Source organism: Electrona antarctica, assembly GCF_951216825.1.
Source record: "Electrona antarctica genome assembly, chromosome: 14".
Lineage (NCBI taxonomy): Eukaryota > Metazoa > Chordata > Actinopteri > Myctophiformes > Myctophidae > Electrona > Electrona antarctica.
Window position 1 is genome coordinate 23,417,760 of NC_136795.1, and position 22,215 is coordinate 23,439,974.

Here is a 22,215-nt window from a genome sequence, read left to right on the forward strand (position 1 = left end):
TGCAGATGTTGCTGCCCACATTGTTGTGGAAATTGTGTCACAAAACCCTGTACAGATGATAAATGGCCTGATTGAACACGAATAGGGAGGCCCTTTTTGTGAAGGTGTTCCTAATATAAGTGGTGTGGTTTGTTGGTCGGGTGGAAGCAAAAAGCCACAGCACGAGAAATACCGGTGCAGTAATAACACCTGTCACACAAAGTACGAAGTAGGCTACCGAGTATGAATTTGACAGCAGTCAAATTCATGACTAATGACTGACACTGACACAAAGAAAACTTGCAAATCCATAGCAAAAACAAACAATACGGCAGTGATAAGCCATATAGAAGACTGAACTTGAGGAGAGAAAAAAGATCATTCAATAAACAAATTAACATTTTAAATAGCTGACCCTAACCTACAGCCATGCAAACAGCCCTGGGGTGAAAAAGGTGACAAAATGCTTCACCCACGTCCACCCATGTCCACCATGGACCATCTTGTATGAGGCTGCTGTCCTAGAAAGGTTCATTCCTTTCAAAGCCACTTTCTCCAGACTCGGAGCGAGAGTTTGAGCAAGCCCCCCTCACCCACCTCCACCCAACCCACCTATAGCACCCACACGTAGCTCTGTCATCTTGTTTTCACAAGTCAATATTGAAGGTCATGATGCTGTTCATAATAATAATAACTAGAAAAGGATCGCTGCAAGCAGCGATAAGGCCGGACCAAGCAGGAAGGCAATAAGAATAATATGCACAAGAAACATGGAAGACTAAACTTGAGAAAAAGACCATGGAATTGTGACAGGGTCGTTTTTTTATAGTGGGGGGCAGGTACAGGTTCTTGAAGACTCATACACAGAGTTGGCGGTGCCCAGATTTGAACCCATGACCTTGTGTTGCAAAGGCAAGAGCTCTACCTACCGAGCTAGCAAGTTGCACAAGGATAACTAATGATAAAAGGTGGGTAAAGATAAATTAATTGACTGCATATAAACCAGAAAATGTACCAGATTCAGACGAGGAGCTCAATGAGTGAGTGAAAACCAATGAAATGAGTCGGAAACAGGGATTAAAGGTTAACTGAAAAATTATTATTAAACTTCACAGAAAATAAACAGCTTTGAACATTCATAAAAAACAAACAAATGGGGCCCACTTTAAGTTGTTGAATTGAAAAGTCCCCGTTCAGTTCCTATTCAGTTCAGGGAAAGCAGTCTCTTTCTCCAATTTGGAGAACCAGATTACCACATTTGTGGGTGAAGGGGGGGGGTTCAGAGTTCCGGGTCGGCTCGCCAGGTCTGGGTACCATCCGGTACCAGAACCATCCATGCAAGGGAATCCTTTCAGGACACAAAAAACCTGAACTGAAAGGCCAGGTGTCCAAATCAGTCTTCGTTTCAAAATCACTGTTGTACAACATCAAATAATCTATCAATTCATGAGTAAAGAACCTGATTTGATCAGGATCAAGTTCTTTATACATGTTTCTCACTAAACAAATCAGTTTCTAGCATTGTTACGGCCCTTTCAATTTGGCTCAACCAAGGGCTAACATAAAAGGACACAAAGTCAGATCAAAAGTTTACAAAGATATTACACATTTATTTAAAATCCTGCATTGCAAAACAGGGACTGATGGACAAGAATACAGTACTTACGACCAGCCCATCTGAAACTTAACTAATAACAGCAACAAAAAGGGAACACAACTGTTCAGTTTGGGTGTTTGGGAGACAATGAGCTGCTGGCCACAAGTCCTCTTATATAGCCTGCAACTAATCAAGAACAGCTGACTAAGGGTGTGGCTCAGGTGATTGACAGGTGAGGCACTTTAGACCAGCAGAGGTCAGCAAAGCCACAGGCACTACAACAGAACAAAGTAAAGACAGAATTTCACAAAACGGCAATTTTCATTGGCTCATAAAACCTTCATTTTTTCACTTACAAAAACATACTATACTTTCCCATGTCCGTATAGGTCCAAAGTTTTCGTGCATTTTGATCAAAGATCCTGGGAGGAGATGCATTTTAATTGATTTTCATATAATTCAAAATGGCGGGTGATCTAGAGGTCAGAGGTCAAAAGACGCATATGTGTGTCGAGGTTTCATTGCCGACGGTCAAACGGTTCATGAGCTATGCCTGGTCAAAGTTTGCATTTTCAATATAGCGCCACCCTTTGGCCAATGGTTGTGGGCTTCGCATCCTCACCGTTTGGCATGGACCTCTACCATATCTCCAAATTTCGCGAAAACCGACTGCACGGTTCAGCCAGAACTGCTATTTTGGCGGAAGAAAATAAATAGCAATTTCAAAAAAGGACCAAGTTCTTTCAGAACTGCTTGGTCCTTTAATAAAGACTTAAATATTCCAACAAGGGGAAACTACTTTTCAGTTTGCCCCAGCTGATGTGGTCATTTAGCACTCAGGGAAGCAATTAGGGGATAAGAATACCACTCATACCCATGCACATGAGCATTTGTGCCTGTCGTAGACATGTGCAGAGCAAGTTCAGTCAGGGAACCTCAGTGCAGTTCCTGCCGGCCGTTAATTGGGCCGCCTCAGCATCACGCTCTCATTCACATGATTCACTCAACCAATCACACACTCACTCCATCTTCATACCGGCTACTTTAACCGGAGGTTTGCATTCCTCCTCTTGCTTGCTTGCTTGCTGCTGCTGTATCAGCGCGCTGCTGTATACAAACCTGCTGCTCACCCACCTCCACCCCAGCTACCACCTGTCGTTTTGGATCTACTGTTTAGGTATGGGGGATTCAGAGTCCCTATGGTCGGGACTGATGCGCTTGATCTGAGTACCTAAAAAGCAGATCCAATACATCGCCAAACCATAATAAATATATTGCTCATCTTATATTCAAAAATATATATTCCATCCATTCTTGAGTTGTCCTGACTGAACTATATTCTGTCACGAAACCGATGGATTGTGCAGTCCCGGTAGGGAATGAGACATTATCCCAGGTGGAGTTTAAGTATCTCGGGTCTTGTACACGAGTGAGGGGAGGACAGAGAAGGAGATCAGCCGGAGAATCGGAGCAGCAGGGGCGGTATTGCAGTCGCTGTACCGCACTGTTGTGACGAAAAGAGAGCTGAGCCAGAAGGCAAAGCTCTCTGTCTACCGAGCAATCTTCGGGAGCTCGCCCCTTATGGACCTGTGGTCATGAAGTGTGGGTCATGACCAAAATAATAAGGTCGCGAATACAAGCGGCTGAAATTAGTTTTCTTCGACATGTGACTGGCATCTCTCTTAGAGATATAGGGTGAGAAGTTCAGTCACGCGAGAGAGTAGAGTCGCTGCTTTTTCGCCTGGAAAGGAGCCAGCTTAGGTGATCCGGACATCTGGTTAGGATGCTTCTCGGGCATCTCCCTAGGGAGGTCCTCGAGACACGTCCCACAGGGAGGAGACCCCCGGGCAGACCAAGGTGCAGATGAAGGGATCACATCGACTCACTGGCCTTGGAACGCCTCGGGATCCCCCAGGAGAAAATGACTAATGTTGCTCTGGAAAGGGATGTCTGGAGTTCTCTGGTGGAGCTGTTGCCCCTGCACCCGACTACGGATAAGCGGTTGAAGATGGATCGATGGATGGAATACCACTCATGGTCATGGGTACCTCAACCCATGAATACCCCTGTCTAGCTGACATGTGGTCACCAGGGTGAGAGTAAGGCCATGACACACAGGGTCACTGTGTGACAGGGACAGAATGCAGGGACATTTGTGTTGGCTGACATTCACATCAGCTGCAGATTAATGGCATGTCTACTCTTTCCAGTAGTGTAAAGTAACTATAAGTACACGTACTTACGTACAATTTTGAGGAATTTGGCGTATTTCCAATTCTTAGTACTTTTACTATACTCCACGGCATCTCAGAGAAAGAAATATTGTACTTTTTATTCCACTGCAATTATTTGAAAACTTTATTTTACACTAGTTTGTAGATTTCTATTATTAATATTACAAAACATACATTACCCACTTCAGCCCTAGATTTTAATTTATTTAAACTCAACTCGTGGTTGAGTATATATTTGACCAGGAATACTTCTAGTACTGGGGCCGAGTACATTGTCCACCACTGTCGTTCACTCTCTCCTCATCCATCCTGTTTGATTTTCATTGTCCAAAGACAGCCAATTGTGTCTTTTTCCAAAGCAGCAGGAAGGAGTAGTCAGCACAGAATGACTAATTCTGGGAAAGTTTAAGGAAGACCAGTCCCTGAGGCCCGCGCTACCGGCTACCCTGTACGTTCTGTGGAAGTCTGAGTAAACATCATCGAGATACGTATGGGTCAGCACTGTCTATTACCCGAGGAGTAAAGCTAATATTATTACTGCGCCAGCACTGGTAAATAAGTAAAACTCATTCACAAAAGCAAGATATATTTCCGTTGCTGTCGGGAGGAAAACACCTAACTCCATTTTTGAGGTTTTTGATTATTTTTTTTGCATAAATCAGTGCTATTGAACACCCTTGTCTCTGTGTTGTTTTGAAAATATTGAACCAATGGAAAAGTAGTAAAAAATGCTTTGGACAAAACCTCTTAACTCCATTGGATGGTCCAATGGGTTTGAGGGTCCAATTTAGACTGTCTACTAAAGCAACTGTCTACTAAAGCAACTCCACCACCTCTCCCCTGCGTGCAAGTAATTGACAATTTATAAAGTCACTAAAGAGTTAAGTCTTAAAAAGACAAAAGAGTGGCTGCACACACTGATAGCCAAAGATCCGATTATTTATTAGGATGCAGAGTAAAAACCAACGTTTCGGCAGTACAACTGCCAGAGTGTCGGGGCTCTAAAAGCAAAAGGTACGTTCACCTTTTTTTCTAGCAATTTGGAACATTCAGGAACATTTGTATATGGGGACCTACAACAATTTTAGCATGCATGGTTTCCCAAGTAGCAACTTTGGGTAACTATAATCGAAGATGGTCGCCAATAATACCTCTTTATTTTAAGATAATGGGTGTAGTTGCAGTAGAATCCAATTCTGATGTTGTGACACGTTTTGAGTCAATTCTTTTTAGAGAAGAGATTTGGGGTAGAGGGGAAAAAGGAAGAGGGGACGGTCACCTAGGATAGGCCCACTGCGGTCAGTGTATAGTAGAGTAGGCTTGAGTAGACAGTGGTGGAAAAAGTACTCACATATTTTACTTAAGTAAAAGTATCAATAGCCTACAATGTAGAAATACTCTGTTACAAATTAAAGTCCGGAATTCAAAATTGACTTGAGTAAAAGTACAACATGGTATCAAAATGTAATAAAAAGTAAGTATAGTCATTATGCAGAATATCTAATTTCACAAGTTTTCAAATGTATAATAGCAGATCTACAAGCTCACAATGTGTCACATCGCAACACACTGAGCTTGTAGATGCCGAAATGTATATAAGGCTGAATGGGTTTTGTAATAATATAATCACAATCGACAAACTAACTAAAGTTTTCAAATAAAAAATAAAAGTACAATATTTGCCTCTGAGATGTAGTGTAGTAGTAAAAGTAGGCCTACAGAAAATTTAAAATACTGAGAGGGTTTAAGTGATGTACTTTTTTTATACTATATTATCTTATCTACAAGCTCAAAACACGTCACGTTGTTCTAGGCCTTGATCTGCTATTTGAAACAATTTCAAGATTTGTGATTAATAATTTCATTCATTATAGATCATGTAAATCTGCAAAGTAACTATAACTAAACTAGAAACTACATAGCCTACTCAAGTAAAGTAAAGGAACTTTGAAATTGTACTTCTTCAACCCAAAAATCCCATAGTTTCAAACCAAGTTTATAGCCTACTGTAAGTTGTAGATATGTCAATCAAAACCATAACACATTAAACTATAAGAGAAATAAGCACAACTAATTTAAACCAAACTGCATGCAATTAAATAATGATTATTTATGTGTGAATCCAGCAGAATGAGTTTGGTTCCATTGCAGTGTAAACAGCACCATCTAGTGGTCACCTCCTGTTGGTACAGGGACATAGAGCACAAATAATGTGACATGAGCAGAGCACTGCTGTTTTTCTTAAAAGTAGCCTAATAAGAAATGTCAGTATGAATTAACGCTAAAAATCTAATTGAATGGTTTAATACAAATAAGTAAGGGATATATTACAGTTACTATAGGCTACTTGAATATCGTCACTGTCGGGTGGAAACCCGACAGTGACGATATTCATTGGGCTAAAAACGGCCAATGCCGTCATCACAAATTGATGATGCCAGCACATTTGGGCAAGTGGGCATGGCCGTTTTAAGCCCAATGAGTGTTTTTTTGCAAAACTAATGCTTGGAATGGATTCAGAATCATGCAAACACCCTAGTTTCATATGTCACATGCTACTTAAAGAATGATGAAATTTGGACTTTTTTGCCTTATATAGGATGTTATGGGTATTGGTCACATATTATGCTCTACCGGGCCTCAGGGGTCAAATCTGACTTGACTCCACATCTGAAAATACACCTCATGATATCATCTAACTATGGTAGAAGTTTCATGCTTTTTTGAAAAAGTGCACAATACCTCTTGTATTGGGGTATAAGCCGCTGTACTAAAAGTGTTGACACAGTTGTAAAAAGAAAAATGTCACCTGATCCTGATAGCTATAGCGCTCAGTCTCAGTGACACGTGTTGGGTTGTGAACTTCATTCATTGTCGTGGGAACAGTGAACTGCACAGAAGACAAAGAAAAAGACATGAGATTATGACATGATTTTTCAAACACGTCGTTCGGACAGCAAGAAAGATGAGAGTAGCTTCTATGGAGCTCATTTTACTAGGTGTTACTATTTGTTTTATATTGACTATTATGTACGTTCAATACCATAGTAACACTGGCTTCGACACTTCTCACAGGTAAGTGACCTATTATACAGTGGTAGAAAAAGTATACTAAATGCTTTAAGTATAACATGTCCATTAATCAAACTTTACAAGACAGTACAAAAGTATTGGAATGAAAATATACTTAAAGTGCCAAAAGTAAAAGTAGTCATTATGCACAATATATGGCCTAGAAAATCGCAGATAGGCCTATAATCTTGTAGATCAGGTATTTTCAAATAGCCAAAGTTTAAACAGGGCTGAAGTGCGTGCGTGCGTGCGTGCGTGCATGTGTGCGTGTGTGCGTGCGTGCGTGCGCGTGTTTGTGCGTGTGTAGTGGGTTAAACAGTGTGTTTAACAGTGTGTTTTGCAGCAGTTCTCAGCTTACTTCCCAATATTTGGCCTCGTGTTACAGTTGTGTTGTGGTTAGGAGAGATAACATGCAAACGTTGATCAAAATAACTATTCTTCTACATTCTCTAATTGTGTAGACTTCTTATAAATTAAGTAATGCAGATGTTTAACAATAATTGAACTTAAAGATTTAAAGATCTATAATGCTTAATTTTGTTACCAACTCTCCATCATTTAACTGGGGACCACCTGGAACCTCAAGGACCACTAGTGGTCCCCAGACCACAGGTTGAGAACCACTGCCGTGGGTGATTTCACTGGCAACTCTAACGCTTTTTACGCCGGTATAGAACCTGACAGACGCAATGGGAATTTATTTCAGAGTTGTAATTGCACTTGAAGACACAAGACACCTTCCAAACAAAGCCATAGGGAGAAGAAATGTACCCAGAGATTTCAGCTGTTACAAAATGTATGGCCTCTGGCATGATGTGAAAAGGAAGCAGAGGCTGGCTAGAGAGGCTACCGTAATAGATACTGAGACTATAAGCCTTAATTACTTTCTAACCTTTCTGCCTGCTCGTCTGTACAGGCAGAAATTGTAAATTGTAATTGTAATGCCTTACAGGCGGCTTAACCACTTCTTAGCCACTATACAGACTTTTTTCTATGACAAATCATAAGCTCACAAGGTGTTATTTTGCAATGTTATAATGGGACCAACCGACTTCAAACTCTGCAGATCCAACCAACATGCCCAATTTATGGGCATATACTAATGACATCAGAGATCTCCATATTTGGGCATAAAAAGGACACAGCAGGTAGACAGACAGAAACAGACATCTCCATATATGGACACAAAAGGGACAGAGACACGTCCAACCGTTACTCTGACAAAGCCCCCAACACTATGACTCAGACATATTGGTCGGAACGGCAGTGCGACGTAGCTGTTAGAGTTGCGTTGACAAAATGTTGGACAAATTCACCCAAATGTACCCAACTTGGTACACCAGGCACAATGTGGTTAATACTGTAAACATTTTAACTAAGTTGTTAAATTGTGATATTGTTAAACATATCAGACCGCCTACATTTCCCAAAAGGAATTGCATGTAATGTAATTGAGTCAGACCAGAAGCAGGATAAAACATATCCCCACCGGCTGTCAGAATGAATAACCAGACGGGGGAACTTTGAACAGGAACCTTAAAAGTCACGTGCCCTTCTCAGGTGATTCTCAGTATAAAAGGCTGAAATAGCCTCAAATAAAACTTCCTGTGGAGTTTTTGAAGGTGCAATATTGGCAAATGATTGACAACATCCAAGACCAATGCCGATTGCTGTTCCCTGTCTGCCCTCAGAAGAGGGCAGATTGGTTATTTTAAACAAGATTTCTTTCTACTCCACTACAATTACTTGAAGTTACTTTGTAAAGTTTGTATATAGATTATTATTATTACAAAACAATATTAACCAATTAAGCCCTATTTTATACTTTGTCTAATCGAAAATTGCTGATATACAACACTTTACATCGTATACTGTGATCTTGCATATCTGCTATTTTCAAAAGATTCTTTTACCATTTTGAAATATCTGAGCACTTTCACTTTTGGTACTTCAAGAATGTTTTGATGAAACTTTTGTATTGGCAAGTCAAAACAGTATTTTGACTTTGAGTATTTTCACAATTGTGGTATAGATACTTATACTTAAGGAATAAAGATTCTGAGTACTAGTTATAACCAGTCGATCAACTGGTTATAACTAGCATTGATCAGCATCTCTCATCTCCAAATAACATGCTGGTTATTCTGCGCTTTGAGTCAGCAGTTGGACTGAGGATGTTGTGGAAGGAGAGAGTGTTTGGAAGCTTACCACAGCAACACAGCAACACATGGTAGGTTGGGTTAACATCTCTTTCTGTTCATCAAGAGTGGTGAAAATGTAGTTATTCCAAATGCCTCAGATGTGATTTTGTGATTAGTACTTAAACCAGTTGTTCCCAATCCCAAACCTTTTAATGGTTAATGTGGTTAAACGCTAACGTGACATGGATGCGTTCCAGGTCTCAATGGATTAAGACCCATAAGGGAAATTTCTTATCTCCCCATCAGGACCCAAACTAGTGAAATAAGCATATGTACAAGTAGAATCGCTTGTACAGTAGAAAGAGACAGGAAAAAGGGCTCAGGCTCGGGAATAGAACCCTCGACTCGCTGGCAAGCTACATTAGAGTGTTATGCGCCCCAACCACTACTAGTAGGCCTACAGTAGTACTAGGACATCTGCCAATGACGGATGGATCTCCCTCTTGGTCTCTGCAGACAGAAGGACGCTGCTCTTTGAGGAAGGCGGTACACAGGGATCAGCAGTTGAGGCGACACTTCAACTTCTCAGTGCCTGGTTTGCAGTGGGCTGGAAGCTTCCACAAGTCTGCCTGGCAGAGACTGAGCAACCACGCACCTCCATATGGATGGGAGGGCATGCCTGTGAATGGTACACTCAAACCCAATGCTCTTGTCCTGTATACAGTATGTCTTAAAACTACAATCCATACGTTTTATAGCCTTCGTTTAGTTTTCTTCTCCTGACAGAGAGACATATTGCAACAATAATGTTGAACTAGGCCAACTGGACTACAATAATGTGTCATGGGCCGTGGCATATAGGCTACTTCAAATAATATCGTTATGTCAAACATACAGTATATATAATATAATATAATATATTAATTATAATATAATACAATACAAAGGAATATAGAATAGTATATATGCATTAACATCCTCTACCATAGAGATACAAAAACTGTGTTTTATTCATTTAAGTCCCAGATTGTAAGTTTCCAATTTCTTCTTTGTGTTTTTCAGTTGTTCGATCCAGCCTGGCGCTTCTGAACAGCCCTGTCAGTAGTGTTCTGTTTGAGCGCCCCCACGAGGCGCAGTGTGTGCGCTGCGCGGTGGTCGGCAACGGCGGCATCCTCAGGGGGTCCAAGCAAGGACACGCCATAGACAGCCATGATTTAGTCTTTAGGTAGGCAGTGGTGGATAAAGTATATGCCTACAACATGTTTGAGGGGTGCTACGCTAGCCCCTCCAACAAGTCATTTGGCAGCCAAGTTACGTCTATGGACTTTTTAATGTTTGCTTAGAGCACTTATGACGTCGTAAATCTTTGCCAGCCTGGCGCCTGTCTGTCTGTGTGCTGCAATGCGTTCTGTGCTACTGTAAATGGCGTGCACCCCTTGAAGAAGATCTTGACTAAGGGGTCAAGGTGGTTCGTTTAAGGGGTCAATGACCCATTTTGACTCCCTGTGGCACCGGGTCTGTCTATGGACCTTAATGTTTGTTTAGTTCACTAAATGACTATGTAAGAAATTATGTCATGTGGCCGATATAAATACAGTGGGTACCCCTCATTTTACTTAAGTGAAAGCATTAATAGGAAATACTCTGTTACAAGTAAAAGTCAACTTCAAAATTGACTCATTCAAAATGTAGTACTGGTACTTAAAGTATCCTGCAGAATGTCCCATTTCATACATTTTCAAATGTTTAATGTTAAAAAATAATTTGAAAATAGCAGATCTACAAGCTCACAGTGCGTTGCGTGACTTGCATCGCATTGTGAGCTTGCAGACTGGTTATTTTCAAATTGCCGAGATCACGCATGTTTTGTAATAATAATCAAAATCTACAAGGTAACTAATATTTGCCTCTGAGATGTAGTGGAGAAGTAAAAGTACTGAAAATTGGAAATATCCCTTTTCTTATGTTCCCTCCCCTGCCCCCCACACGTGTAAAGCACCTTTGAGTACTCATGAAAAGCTCTATATAAATCCCAGATATTATTATTATTATTACTATAGTATTAAAGTAAAAATATTCCAGTAAAGTAAAAGTACCCCCAAATTGTATTTAAGTACAGTACTTGTACTTATAGTTACACTGTAGGTATAGGTATTACACAACCATGATTTAGTCTTTAGGTATACGTATATTATGGCAGGGGTTCTCAACCCGTGGGTCGCGACCCCTCTTGGGGGTTGCCAAATCATTTTGGGGGGTCCCCAAATTATTTAAAATTCTTTTTTTTGTTTTTCCAGAATGGCTGGAAAATGGAAATGCATATAGTACATTCAAACACCTTCCCTAATGATATCTGGTTTCAGTATTTATTCATGGTGTATTGTCTCTATTATTAAGGTTATTGTAGCAGTCAATTTATATTGGGGGTCGGGAGGGGGCGGGGCGGGGGTCCCGAGTCCCGAGACAAAGCCAAAGCATTTCCGGGGTCCCCGGCCTAAAACGTTGAGAACCCCTGTATTATGGAGTAGGAGTAGTTAACTTACAATAATATGACTTCTTATACAATTGGCCCTGGGGTCTCCCTGCTCTTCTATTGAGACATTTAGGGCCTGTGTCTAGCTTGGACACGACCTTTGACACGATCCTGTTTCTGGTTTGACAAAATTCAATTTCTCCCCCGAGCAAGCAAGCAAGCAAGCAAGCAAGCAGGCTTGTAATGTGTCAGCATTTGAAAGTCACATAACACAGTTTTAAGCATAATTCATAACTAAAATGTCATTCTCCTTTTTCTTTTTTAAAAGAGTTAACGGTGCTGTGACCACGCGCTTTGCAGATGACGTGGGGACAAAGACTTCCTTCTATGGTTTCACCACCAACACCATGAAACATTCACTCATTTTATACTACGAGGAGGGATTCACCCAGGTTCCACAAGGCCCCGTATGTCCATTCTATACACTAGTGGTTCTCAAAGTGGGGTCCTGGGGACCGCCAGGGGTCCTTAAGGAGGTTCTAGGGGGTCCCCAGCTAGTTTAGTTAACATATAGCATCAACATCAGTTTAACCACATTAACCAGAAAATATAAGAAAGGATTAGATTAGGTTGTTATTATTATATATTTTTTGGCATAAACAAGACAAGACAAGACAAGACAAGACAAGACAAGACAAGACAAGACAAGACAAGACAAGACAAGACAAGACAAGACAAGACAAGACAAGACAAGACATGCTATTTGAAAATATAGCCAAGCTTCTAGATTGACTATTTGCAAACGTTTTAACACGTGTGTGTGTGTGTGTGTGTGTGTGTGTGTGTGTGTGTGTGTGTGTGTGTGTGTGTGTGTGTGTGTGTGTGTGTGTGTGTGTGTGTGTGTGTGTGTGTGTGTGTGTGTGTGTGAAGGCCAGAGCAGAACCTCTGCCCCCACATTTTTCAGATCGGCCTGTTATAACTTCACCAGGAGGCCTTTTAAATTGTATCTCTATAGCAATGTGATCAAGACGGATCTATCCGATTTGTCATATTCCATTCTGACTGGCTATTGATTGGCTTCCAAAGTTTTTGGGCGTGGCCGTTTTACACAAAATAACTAACATCGAGGGATGCAGCGCCCGATTGCTGGGAAACGTTCCACAGAATCCACACACATTCCCCACTAAGCCGAGGGAGAACCTCCATCCCAAATGTTTCAAATCTCATCATGGACAAACACAAGAAACAAACACACATGACGCCCCAGCTGGGCAGGCTTAAAACAAACATTAAAAGGTCCTTATTCTTGGCTGCCACCTCGTCATGTAGCAGACTAGCAGCCAAGTCTATGTAACCCCCTGTGACATACAAAAGCTTCTTCACAAAACCGAGTTATTGGGTCAAATGATCTTTCCATGTCAACATGCAGGAAGTGCGATACATCTTCATCCCCTCAGACCTCAGAGACTACGTGATGATGACAGCTGCTATTCAGGGCCTCACTGTCACCTCTGGTGAAGACGCTGGGGACAGGTGCTTCCATTCATTATGGGTGTAGAAAACTGTCACCATTTTCAGAAATACCATTTTTATGCGGTGCCAGCCATTCATTTGACCGTGTGTTTTTGTACAAACAGGAGACAGTGCAACACATGCACACATACATACAAGCCTGTCAAGCCGCACGCACGCACGCATGCATGCACAGGGGCCCACACTCATCAAATACCACCTAATCAAATACCACCTAAATACCAGCCACACAGCAAATGAAGTAGTACCATCTGTATACCAGCGGCAGTGCCCACACACATTAGATAATACCAGCTCCCACACATTGAATATAGTAGTACTGACTGAATACAAGAACCCACACATCAAGTAGAGTAGTACTGACTGAATACAAGAACCCACACATCAAGTAGAGTAGTACTGACTGAAAAGTATAGAGCCCCGCTTGAACAAGGTGGACCCTCTTGTAAACAAGTGTAATGCTTAATTGGGTCGTCCACTCACAGTTAACAGTCTTTGTATTGAGTTTGTGCTTGAAATGTACTGTAATTCTGCAAACTGTTACATATTTCAATCAATCAATCAATCAATCAAACCCTATAAAATATTCAGGATAATTTATTTTGTGTAGTGTACTTTTCCCTTGTGACCTGTAGATGGCAGTCTATCCTTAGTAAAGTTTGGTTTCTGACAATAACAAGACTGACATGTATAGCCTACTTGTCTTACATGCCATATTCATTGATATCACGCTCTTGCTCTGCCTCTGTAATTTTTTTCAATTGCTTACCTTACCTTGTTTCTCAGTGCTATATTTCTACATTGTTATGTATGCAGGCTGTTTCCTTCCAACAGGCCCTGGAGGTATTTTGGGTTCAAACCTCCTGAGTACTTCAAGATGATCCACCCAGATTTTATTACATATGTGACACAAAGGTAAGGAACAGCTGTGGTCAAGATGAGAGGGAGAGAGAGCTGGGAGAGACCGGACAGATATGACAAAAAATATTAACATAGAAAATGGAAAACAGAGCCTGTATTCCAATGGAGCTAATATTACATAGTCACACGCAAGCTCTTGTTACATTGGAATGGTGTAAAGTGAACATTTTGGTTCAGATTTAAATAAATAAATAAAATAAATAAATAAAACTGTGAGTGTTTTGTTTAAAAGTAATAGCTCTATATTCTGATAGTAATCATTTGCTGGTATAGAGTGTTTGTTCAGTAACAGGGGGGTCTGTCTCTCCAGCTCTAAATTTAACAGAAAACAATTATCAGGTTGGGATACACATTTTCATAAAGTCAGGAGAGAGAGAGAGCAGCAGAAACTTCATTCATCAGCTGAAAATATTTGCTCGTTTTCACTCCTGATTGGAAAAAAATCACACCCGTGTGAACTGAGTGGTGTAAGGTCTTATATAGCCTGTCTGACGTAATTAAATCATGTCTGACGTAATGAAATCACACCCGGGTGAACAGGGTGAACATAGCAACCATGCTCATTTTTTCTGCACAGACTAACAAAGCCAGTTGTAGGAGTGGTTTACACCACTCAAAAATGGTATCCCAACCTAAGGTATTTTCATTTTAACATTATTTTAACATAAAAATGTCACTTTACCCGCCTTTTAATACCTTTCATGAGTATAATATTTGAAAACCCCACAGACAGACGTAAAAAAAATACCATAAACATAAAAAGGAAAAGGAAAATGGTAACACAAGGTTTTTGCCAGACAGTGCTGTCGGTATCCTATTGCTTTCCCCTGCAGGTTCCTGAAGTCTCCCCTACAGAGGTACAGGACAGGTCACCTGTACATGCCCAGCACTGGAGCACTGATGCTGATGCTGGCCCTGCACACCTGTGACCAGGTCAGTCTACACTATAGCCTTATACTAGTATAACCAGGTCAGTATACACTACTAGTCTTATACTAGCATAACCAGGTCAGTATACACTTTTAGTTCTATACCAGTCTGAGTCAAGACCAAGAAATGTGGTAGGGGGTCGAGACCGAGTGTGGGAGGGGATCGAGTCCGAGTCAAGGCCGAGGGTGGGAGGGGGTCGAGTCGACGAGTCCGTGTCGAGACCGCCACCGAGACAGACGGGAGGTGAGACCGAGTTGAGACAGTGACCAGATTATTATTACACATTATTTTTTTTTTCCTCATTTGATATAGGTACAGAAAACAGAGCAGGCAGGCACGTCAGCTGCGCTCCGTTACTTAACATGTGAATGGGCTCCTCATAATATGGGTATAATACAATGATTTCATTGCTTTTATAGAGACTCGTGACTCCACGCTTGGTCCGAGACCGAGTCGAAACTGAGTTAAATTATGGGCGAGGCCGAGATGAGACCAAGTAAATGAAAAAGTGGACTGGAGACCGGACTCAAGACTGAGACCGGACTCAAGACTGAGACCGGACTCAAGTAGTTTTAGTGTTAGTACTACAACACTAACACTACAACACTACTAGTGCGTGCTATAGAGGGTATGCGCATGCATAAAGTGAGTGGCAAATCGAGTGGCAAAGTGAGTTTAACGTAATTTAATGTAATTTAATGCAATCTAGCCTCGATCCCAGCCTTACTTATCTGCGAAGAGAAAAGCCTGGTCATAATATAAGGCAGAGACCGCATAGCCGGAAGTGTCGGACTGGAACATCCGTCAGATGTATATCCCCTGGATACAATATTTTTTTGACAAAGTACAACACTTGTTTCATTCACGGAGAATGAAAACAGATTTGTAAAGCGTCAACGTCATTTCCTTGAGCTGTACTTCCGCCAAAATCCCGCTACTTCTGCCAAATTTCAGCGATGCACTCTACAGCGTGCATACCCGTGCATACAGCGTGCATACCCTTTACACTACAGTACACTAGTCATGTGTTGGGTGTCCCCAAATACTTTTGGGAGGATCCCCAGATGATTAGCTTATATGTGCAACATTGTTTTCTCACTCAACAGCAAACAATTAAAACAACATACAGTATACCTGAAGGTATCTGTACATTTCTAAAGTTACAATTTAATGACCTTTAAGACCCTTTTAATACAAAATTGCTAAAATTGTCAAATAATATTACGTATGAAAGAGGCAAACATTTTTAAAATAGCCAAACTACAATATCACATACTTTATACTTCTACTCCACTACACAGAGAGACAGATTTCTGTATCTGTCTCTCTGTGTCTCTTTATTCCTATATATGGAGTTCTGTGTCAGGCATGCCCAAATATGGAGTGTTGTGATGTCCAGCTCCATACAGTATATGGAGCCTGGGCAGGGGCCCTGTCCAGAGCCCGGGAAGAGGCGGTTCTGGACAACAGTGGGTCCGACCGACTCGACACTGAATGCACTGCATTCCCTGTGGGGGTGTGGAAGTCTGTGGGGAGAACGGTTCTCGAGTTATGTGGATTACAGACGTACACACACAGAGACTTGGTGCATTTATAGTTAGAAGATGCAGACTTGCAACTCACCAAATTTGGCACAAACACTGTTCAGGGGTCTGCCAAGACAATAGTCACACCCAAACAAATAACAATTTAAACATGGCACTATACAGCAGTGTTACAGCAGTGCCTACATTTTAAATAGCCATATAACTCAGTGACCATTGCTCAGCGCAATATAGGGCTGGATAGCTTTGATAACACAGTGATCCGCTGTCTGTCTGTCTGCCTGCCTGCCTGCCTGCCTGCCTGCCTGCCTGCCTGCCTGTCTGTCTGTCTGTCTGTCTGTCTGTCTGTCTGTCTGTCTGTCTGTCTGTCTGTCTGCCTGCCTGCCTGCCTGCCTGCCTGCCTGCCTGTCTGTCTGTCTGTCTGTCTGTCTGTAGGTGTCTGCTTATGGTTTCATAACCAGCAACTACGCAGACTTTTCGGACCACTACTATGACTCTGTGAAGAGGCCTCTGGTCTTCTTTGCCAACCATGACCTGAAGATGGAGAGCTGGCTGTGGGACGTCCTGGACCACAAACAAGTCCTGCGCTTGTACAAGAGGACAGGGGGAAGCTGAACAACACCTTGAAGAAACACACTAATTAAAACTTAACCACTTGAACCCCCAGCACCCCTATTCTATTGATCAATGGGAAATGTGAGACTAGCTTGGAAGAATTCCAGGTTTTTATTTGTAGTGAGCTTTGAGACTAGAACGTATCCCACATTGGGTTGTCTCTGCTCCAACTTTGATGCTGCTGTACTGTAGTGTACACTCACTATCAGCACTATCATCAATGCTGTGAAAATTCTTTGCTAATCTTAGGGGGGGGGGGGGGGGGGGGGCTGTCCATAATACATTATATGGATAATTTAATTTGTATATTATGATAAAATGACATGTGACTTGATGTCAGTCTGTCTGTCTTGACTTGACTTTGACGGATTAACAGTTTATGAGTTTATGGTATGGTGTTGCTCGCTCAGTGTTTCTTTTCGTTGATACTACTGTTGCATGAATGCACTAAACAAAGTTTTATTGTATGTCTCATACAATGATAAATATAGATCTTATCTTATCTGTCTCCCAATGCAAGTGTGTCTGTCTGTCTCCCAATGCAATTGCTCCTCCTATTGCTTGACATCGCTGTTGGACCCTACTGTACCTGCCAGTGAGGAGCCCCCACTGGGAGGAAACCTCTCTCCTACTCCTCCTGTTCAACATTTCCCACGTACAGGCAGGGAATGCCCATAGGAGCATGTGCAGTGACAAACATCACTCTCCCTGTCCGGCTTCCTTCCCACGTGGGCCATGGCGAATTGTGTTCTCTTGTGTTTACTCTTCAAACTAGATGCACCGTGGTGGATTTGAACCTGCAACCTCCGCACTGGTGGCCATGTACTTTACCCCTGCTCCTGAGCATCCTATGCCAGGGTGCACATTTTTCCAGTCTTACCGAACTATTGGAATATGTAGAAGATGTGAGCTTGTAGTGCTATTTTCACTATTGTTGAACCATTGAGCATTTTTGCCTGCCCTATACTATCCATTCATCCATATTCAACCGCTTATCCTGAACCGGGTCGCATGGGAAACAGTTCCATGATTTCCACCCTTTCCAGAGCAACATTGGCAACGTCCTCCTGGGGGATCCCAGGCCAGTGTGGAGATATAATCCCCCCATGGTCCTTGGTCTGCCAAGGGGTCTCTTCCCAGTGGGCTGTGCAGCAAGGACCTCCCTATAGGGATGTGTTCATACGGCATGCATACTAGATGCCCAAACCACCTAAGCTGTCTCCTTTCCAAGTCAAGGAGCAGCGGTTCTACTCTAAAGGCTCATTCATAGTCTGGATTTTCGGTGGTGAGGTGACCACCGCTCCGGTGGTGAGGTGACCACCGGAGCTGAAATAACGTTGAGCGGTGGTGAGTAAAAACAGAGTGAAGGGCTGGGGCGGTGGCGGTAGTTTGCTCTTCACCGCGGCTCGTGACGTCATGTTGTAGTTCGGTGGTCACCTCACCACCGAAAATCCATACTATGAATAACGCTTGAGTCTCTCACGTATGACTTCTCAGTTCTCACCATCTAAGAGAGAGGCCGGCAACCTGTCTGAGACAGCCGCTTGTATCCGCAATCTTATTCTTTCGGTCATGTAACCCACACAGTGCGGTAGCCTACAGCGACTGCAATGACGCCTCTGCTGCTCCGATTCTCGATCTCCTGCTCAAACAGGGACACCTCAAAGAAGGTTGGTTGAATACTCGCAATGATGCTTGGTTGTTGCCAAGTTTCTGTTTGCGGGATGGGGAATGTCTTTTATCATGTGTTGAGGGACGGGATGAGACAGGGGGGTGTTATCTGTACAAGTGACGGCAGGTGCAGCGGGACAAAACCATGGGCTCATTTCTCTTTTATTCTCTTTCCTTCGATGGCTGTTGTTAATTTAAACTGCCACAATGGAAGCTTTCAGCCTTGTGGAGCAGGCAGCCCGTTCACCGTACAGCTTTTGTGCGACACGTCTGACTCTTGAGCACCTTTTGTACTCCACACTTTATTCAAGGATACCACTACAGTCAGCCACAAGGCCTGCACTGGCTTTGATCCCTGTGTGTGTGTGTGTGTGTGTGTGTGTGTGTGTGTGTGTGTGTGTGTGTGTGTGTGTGTGTGTGTGTGTGTGTGTGTGTGTGAGAGAGTGTGCATGTGTGTTATGGTGGCCAGATCCAAACTGTTTGTGGGACAGAAGTATCGCTTGTGTGGGACAAGTGGGACGGGATAGGACAGGGTTTAATAGCAAGTTATTAGCCTATACTTAAGTTGCTATTAAATGCCTTGATGTCATATTCGACCATAGGCCTAATATTGCCTATCATTTTGTTATTAAACCCCTTTGGCCTGTTTTTTTTAATGCTAATTTTGGGCATGGGTGGTAGGATATGGCCGACTTGATACTGTAGCCTAGGGGATATATTTATCATGTTATTTAACATGCTTCAAACACATCTTGCGGGAAAAGAGAGATTTACAACTGAAATCCAACTAGGGGACGCGTGCATGTGTGCGTGTGAGAGTCAAGGCCAAGGTCAAGGTAAACTTTATTGTCCACGAGGGAAATTTGTCTTGGGCTTTCACCCCTGCTGCAGCCACACAAAACATCAGTGACAAACAAAAATACATAACAGAGGGAGACACAACATACACAATTGCACAGTGTGAGAGTGCGAGAGAGTGATTATACTTCACGTGTTTACTTAAAATACTGTGGCTCAACAAAGCTTTTCATGTAATATCACTGAATTAAACAAAATTAATCAAAATATATATATTTATTTATTTTTATTTATTTTAAATGGGGGGGGGGGGGGGTGCTGCAGCATCACATTCACAATCAATCATACTTGATTATGATCCAAACATGATTATTTTTTTATTTTATTTTTAGAACAAGGCAACATCACACATCTTCTTTTCCCTTTTTACCTCCTTTATGATGAATTCCTGTTCTCTTTTTTGTTTGGCTATATAGAAGTGTCTATTTGTACGTGTTTTGATGATTTGAACAAGGTGGACACTCTTGTAAACAAGTGTAATGCTTTATTGGGTCGTCCACTCACAGTTAACAGTATTTGTATGGAGTTGTGCTTGAAATGTACTGTAATTCTGCAAACTGTTAATAAATATTTAAATCAATCAATCAAAACAAGTTTGAAGAAACATATAGGCCTACCAACCAAGCAAGACAATCAAGGGCAAATCACACACTCGAAGCATATAGCAGTCAAATAAAAGATTTGTATTGGATTACCTTATGAAATATTAACAAACAAACAAACAAACAAACAAACAAACAAACAAACAAACAAACAGCCCCTGCCTTTTTTGGAAGGGTAAATATCCCATACCCCGGAAGTGATGTTTAGTGGTGCGCGCTGATTTGCTAGATAGTTGGCACTTGGCACGCAACCGCTGGTTGGCATGACAACCGTCCCCCCGGTCCTCCCGGCCCATGGGATGGACACGGTGCTAGTGGGAGGTACGAACACATTTTGAGGAGCCTGCCTGTGACTGCTTCTCTGCTTCTCTCTGGTCTGGCACTAGAGCAAGCAAAGTGACAATGTAGTGAAGGAGAACGTTTCACTGGCCTAACGACAACTATAACTATTATTTGTACGTGAAACAAAATAGATCGGGAACTTCTATTTCAAGATCAAGACACTGAAAAGAAAAGAAAACTTAATTACTGGTGAACTTTTTTCTGGAGCACCAGGGATTCTGCCAGGGATTTGGGACTTTCTGAAGGAATTGCGCTACTTCTGCGAAAACAAACAAACTTCTTTTGGGGATTCAAATATGTGATATGCTCCAATAAACGATAAGGTGAGTGAGTTGGATTGTTTATGCATTATTACAAGTTTCATGGCACATAATACTGCACATTGGCTGGAGTCCTCATGATCCAAATGATCCAAAGGTCGCCTATAGATTTTGAGGCTGCCAGGATCAAGTGTAGTTATGCGCTTAATTCGTTGTGTGTTGGTGTCGCTTGCCGACAAGTAGCCTACTGAAGGTGAACCTTTCATTTTGACAGTCTATGAGGTGAACGCGTCCAGCTTCAGTTGTTGTCGGCAAGTGACAAAACCAATAAAATAAATCGCTTCAGAATCAGAACAGATCAATGCGTGGTTGCGTGCTGGCTGGCTGGCTGGCTGGCTGGTTGTAAGGGCAGAACTTAGCCTTGGATCAAGACTAGTTAGTATCAGAGATGTATCTAGCTCTATGGACCAGAGCTAAGATGTATCTCATCTATCACACTAAAGCAAAAGTCAGACTCGATTGAATACAATAGATTGGTAGTCTTGATCCAAGACTATATAGGGAGAAGAGAATGAGCCACGTTTATACATGTTATTATGGCAATATACAGAATCTGACATGCACAAGCTATTTATACAGGCTGCTTGTGCATCCATGGGAAACACATGTTATAACGTTTTAACAGTTCTTTCTACATTATTCGATGCAGTTTTTGAAGTCAGTGACTGTCATATCATTTAGAAGTGGGTGCTATGGCATCACTTTGACCCCTAGAATAAGATTTAGACTCTCGAAAATGTCAGAATCTATAAAATACATCTACGAGAGTCTAAATCTTAGGCTATTTGACCCCCAGAATAACATATGGGGTTGGTAGGGGCTAAAAAGTGAAGAAAAAAAAAGACCTAGTAAAACACAATTTTGTGAAATAATAAATAACAATAATTCTTCTCCATGACGTAACAAGCGTTAGAAATTATAGAAAACATGGTTTATGTGCATGACTCATAACATCAGCTTTAGTTTTAGAACTTTTAGTTTTAAACATTGTAACAATAAACAGCTGGGGCACATAATCTGAGAGAGTGTGAGTGTGTGTGAGAGAGAGAAGTGATGTTTGTCTGTGGCACACTGAGGTCTACTGAGGCTACTCCATATTTTACTCCACATTCCACTTTTCAAGCTTGCATGGAAAGACAAAGTGACAGTTCTGTCACCACACTGTTGGGAAGGAGCCCTCATCCATTGTGTGAATGTGAACTAATGTTGGCTTATCAAGCATACATGTCACTTGCTTGAAGTCACTTCAAGTTCATAACATTTAAGTGAAAGTACAGTAGTAGGGAAAGTAGAATTAGTAGAGTGCTCAATACATGAAATAGATGTGGAAAATATAACTGGACAGAGTGGACACTAATGTCTTCTGGTAACATAATATGTTGC

General features: G+C 41.8%; 2 protein-coding genes across 2 annotated transcripts in view; both read left to right on the forward strand.

Annotated features, from left to right (window-relative positions):
• Nucleotides 1-9,506: 9,506 nt before the first annotated feature.
• st6galnac2 (ST6 (alpha-N-acetyl-neuraminyl-2,3-beta-galactosyl-1,3)-N-acetylgalactosaminide alpha-2,6-sialyltransferase 2) lies at nt 9,507-17,039 on the forward strand (the record flags this gene model as incomplete). The annotated part of the gene is made up of 7 exons (XM_079520758.1): nt 9,507-9,711; nt 10,086-10,248; nt 11,825-11,963; nt 12,926-13,029; nt 13,864-13,944; nt 14,784-14,883; nt 16,860-17,039. The coding sequence occupies 7 exons, from the start codon at nt 9,507-9,509 to the stop codon at nt 17,037-17,039; spliced, it is 972 nt and encodes a 323-aa protein (XP_079376884.1).
• Nucleotides 17,040-20,573: 3,534 nt separating this feature from the next.
• Nucleotides 20,574-22,215, forward strand: part of caskin2 (CASK interacting protein 2) — a 104,244-nt gene continuing 102,602 nt past the window's right edge. Inside the window, exon 1 of the mRNA XM_079521447.1 lies at nt 20,574-20,835. The gene's annotated coding sequence lies outside the window, so the exon portion shown is untranslated. The remainder of the gene's footprint in view (nt 20,836-22,215) is intronic.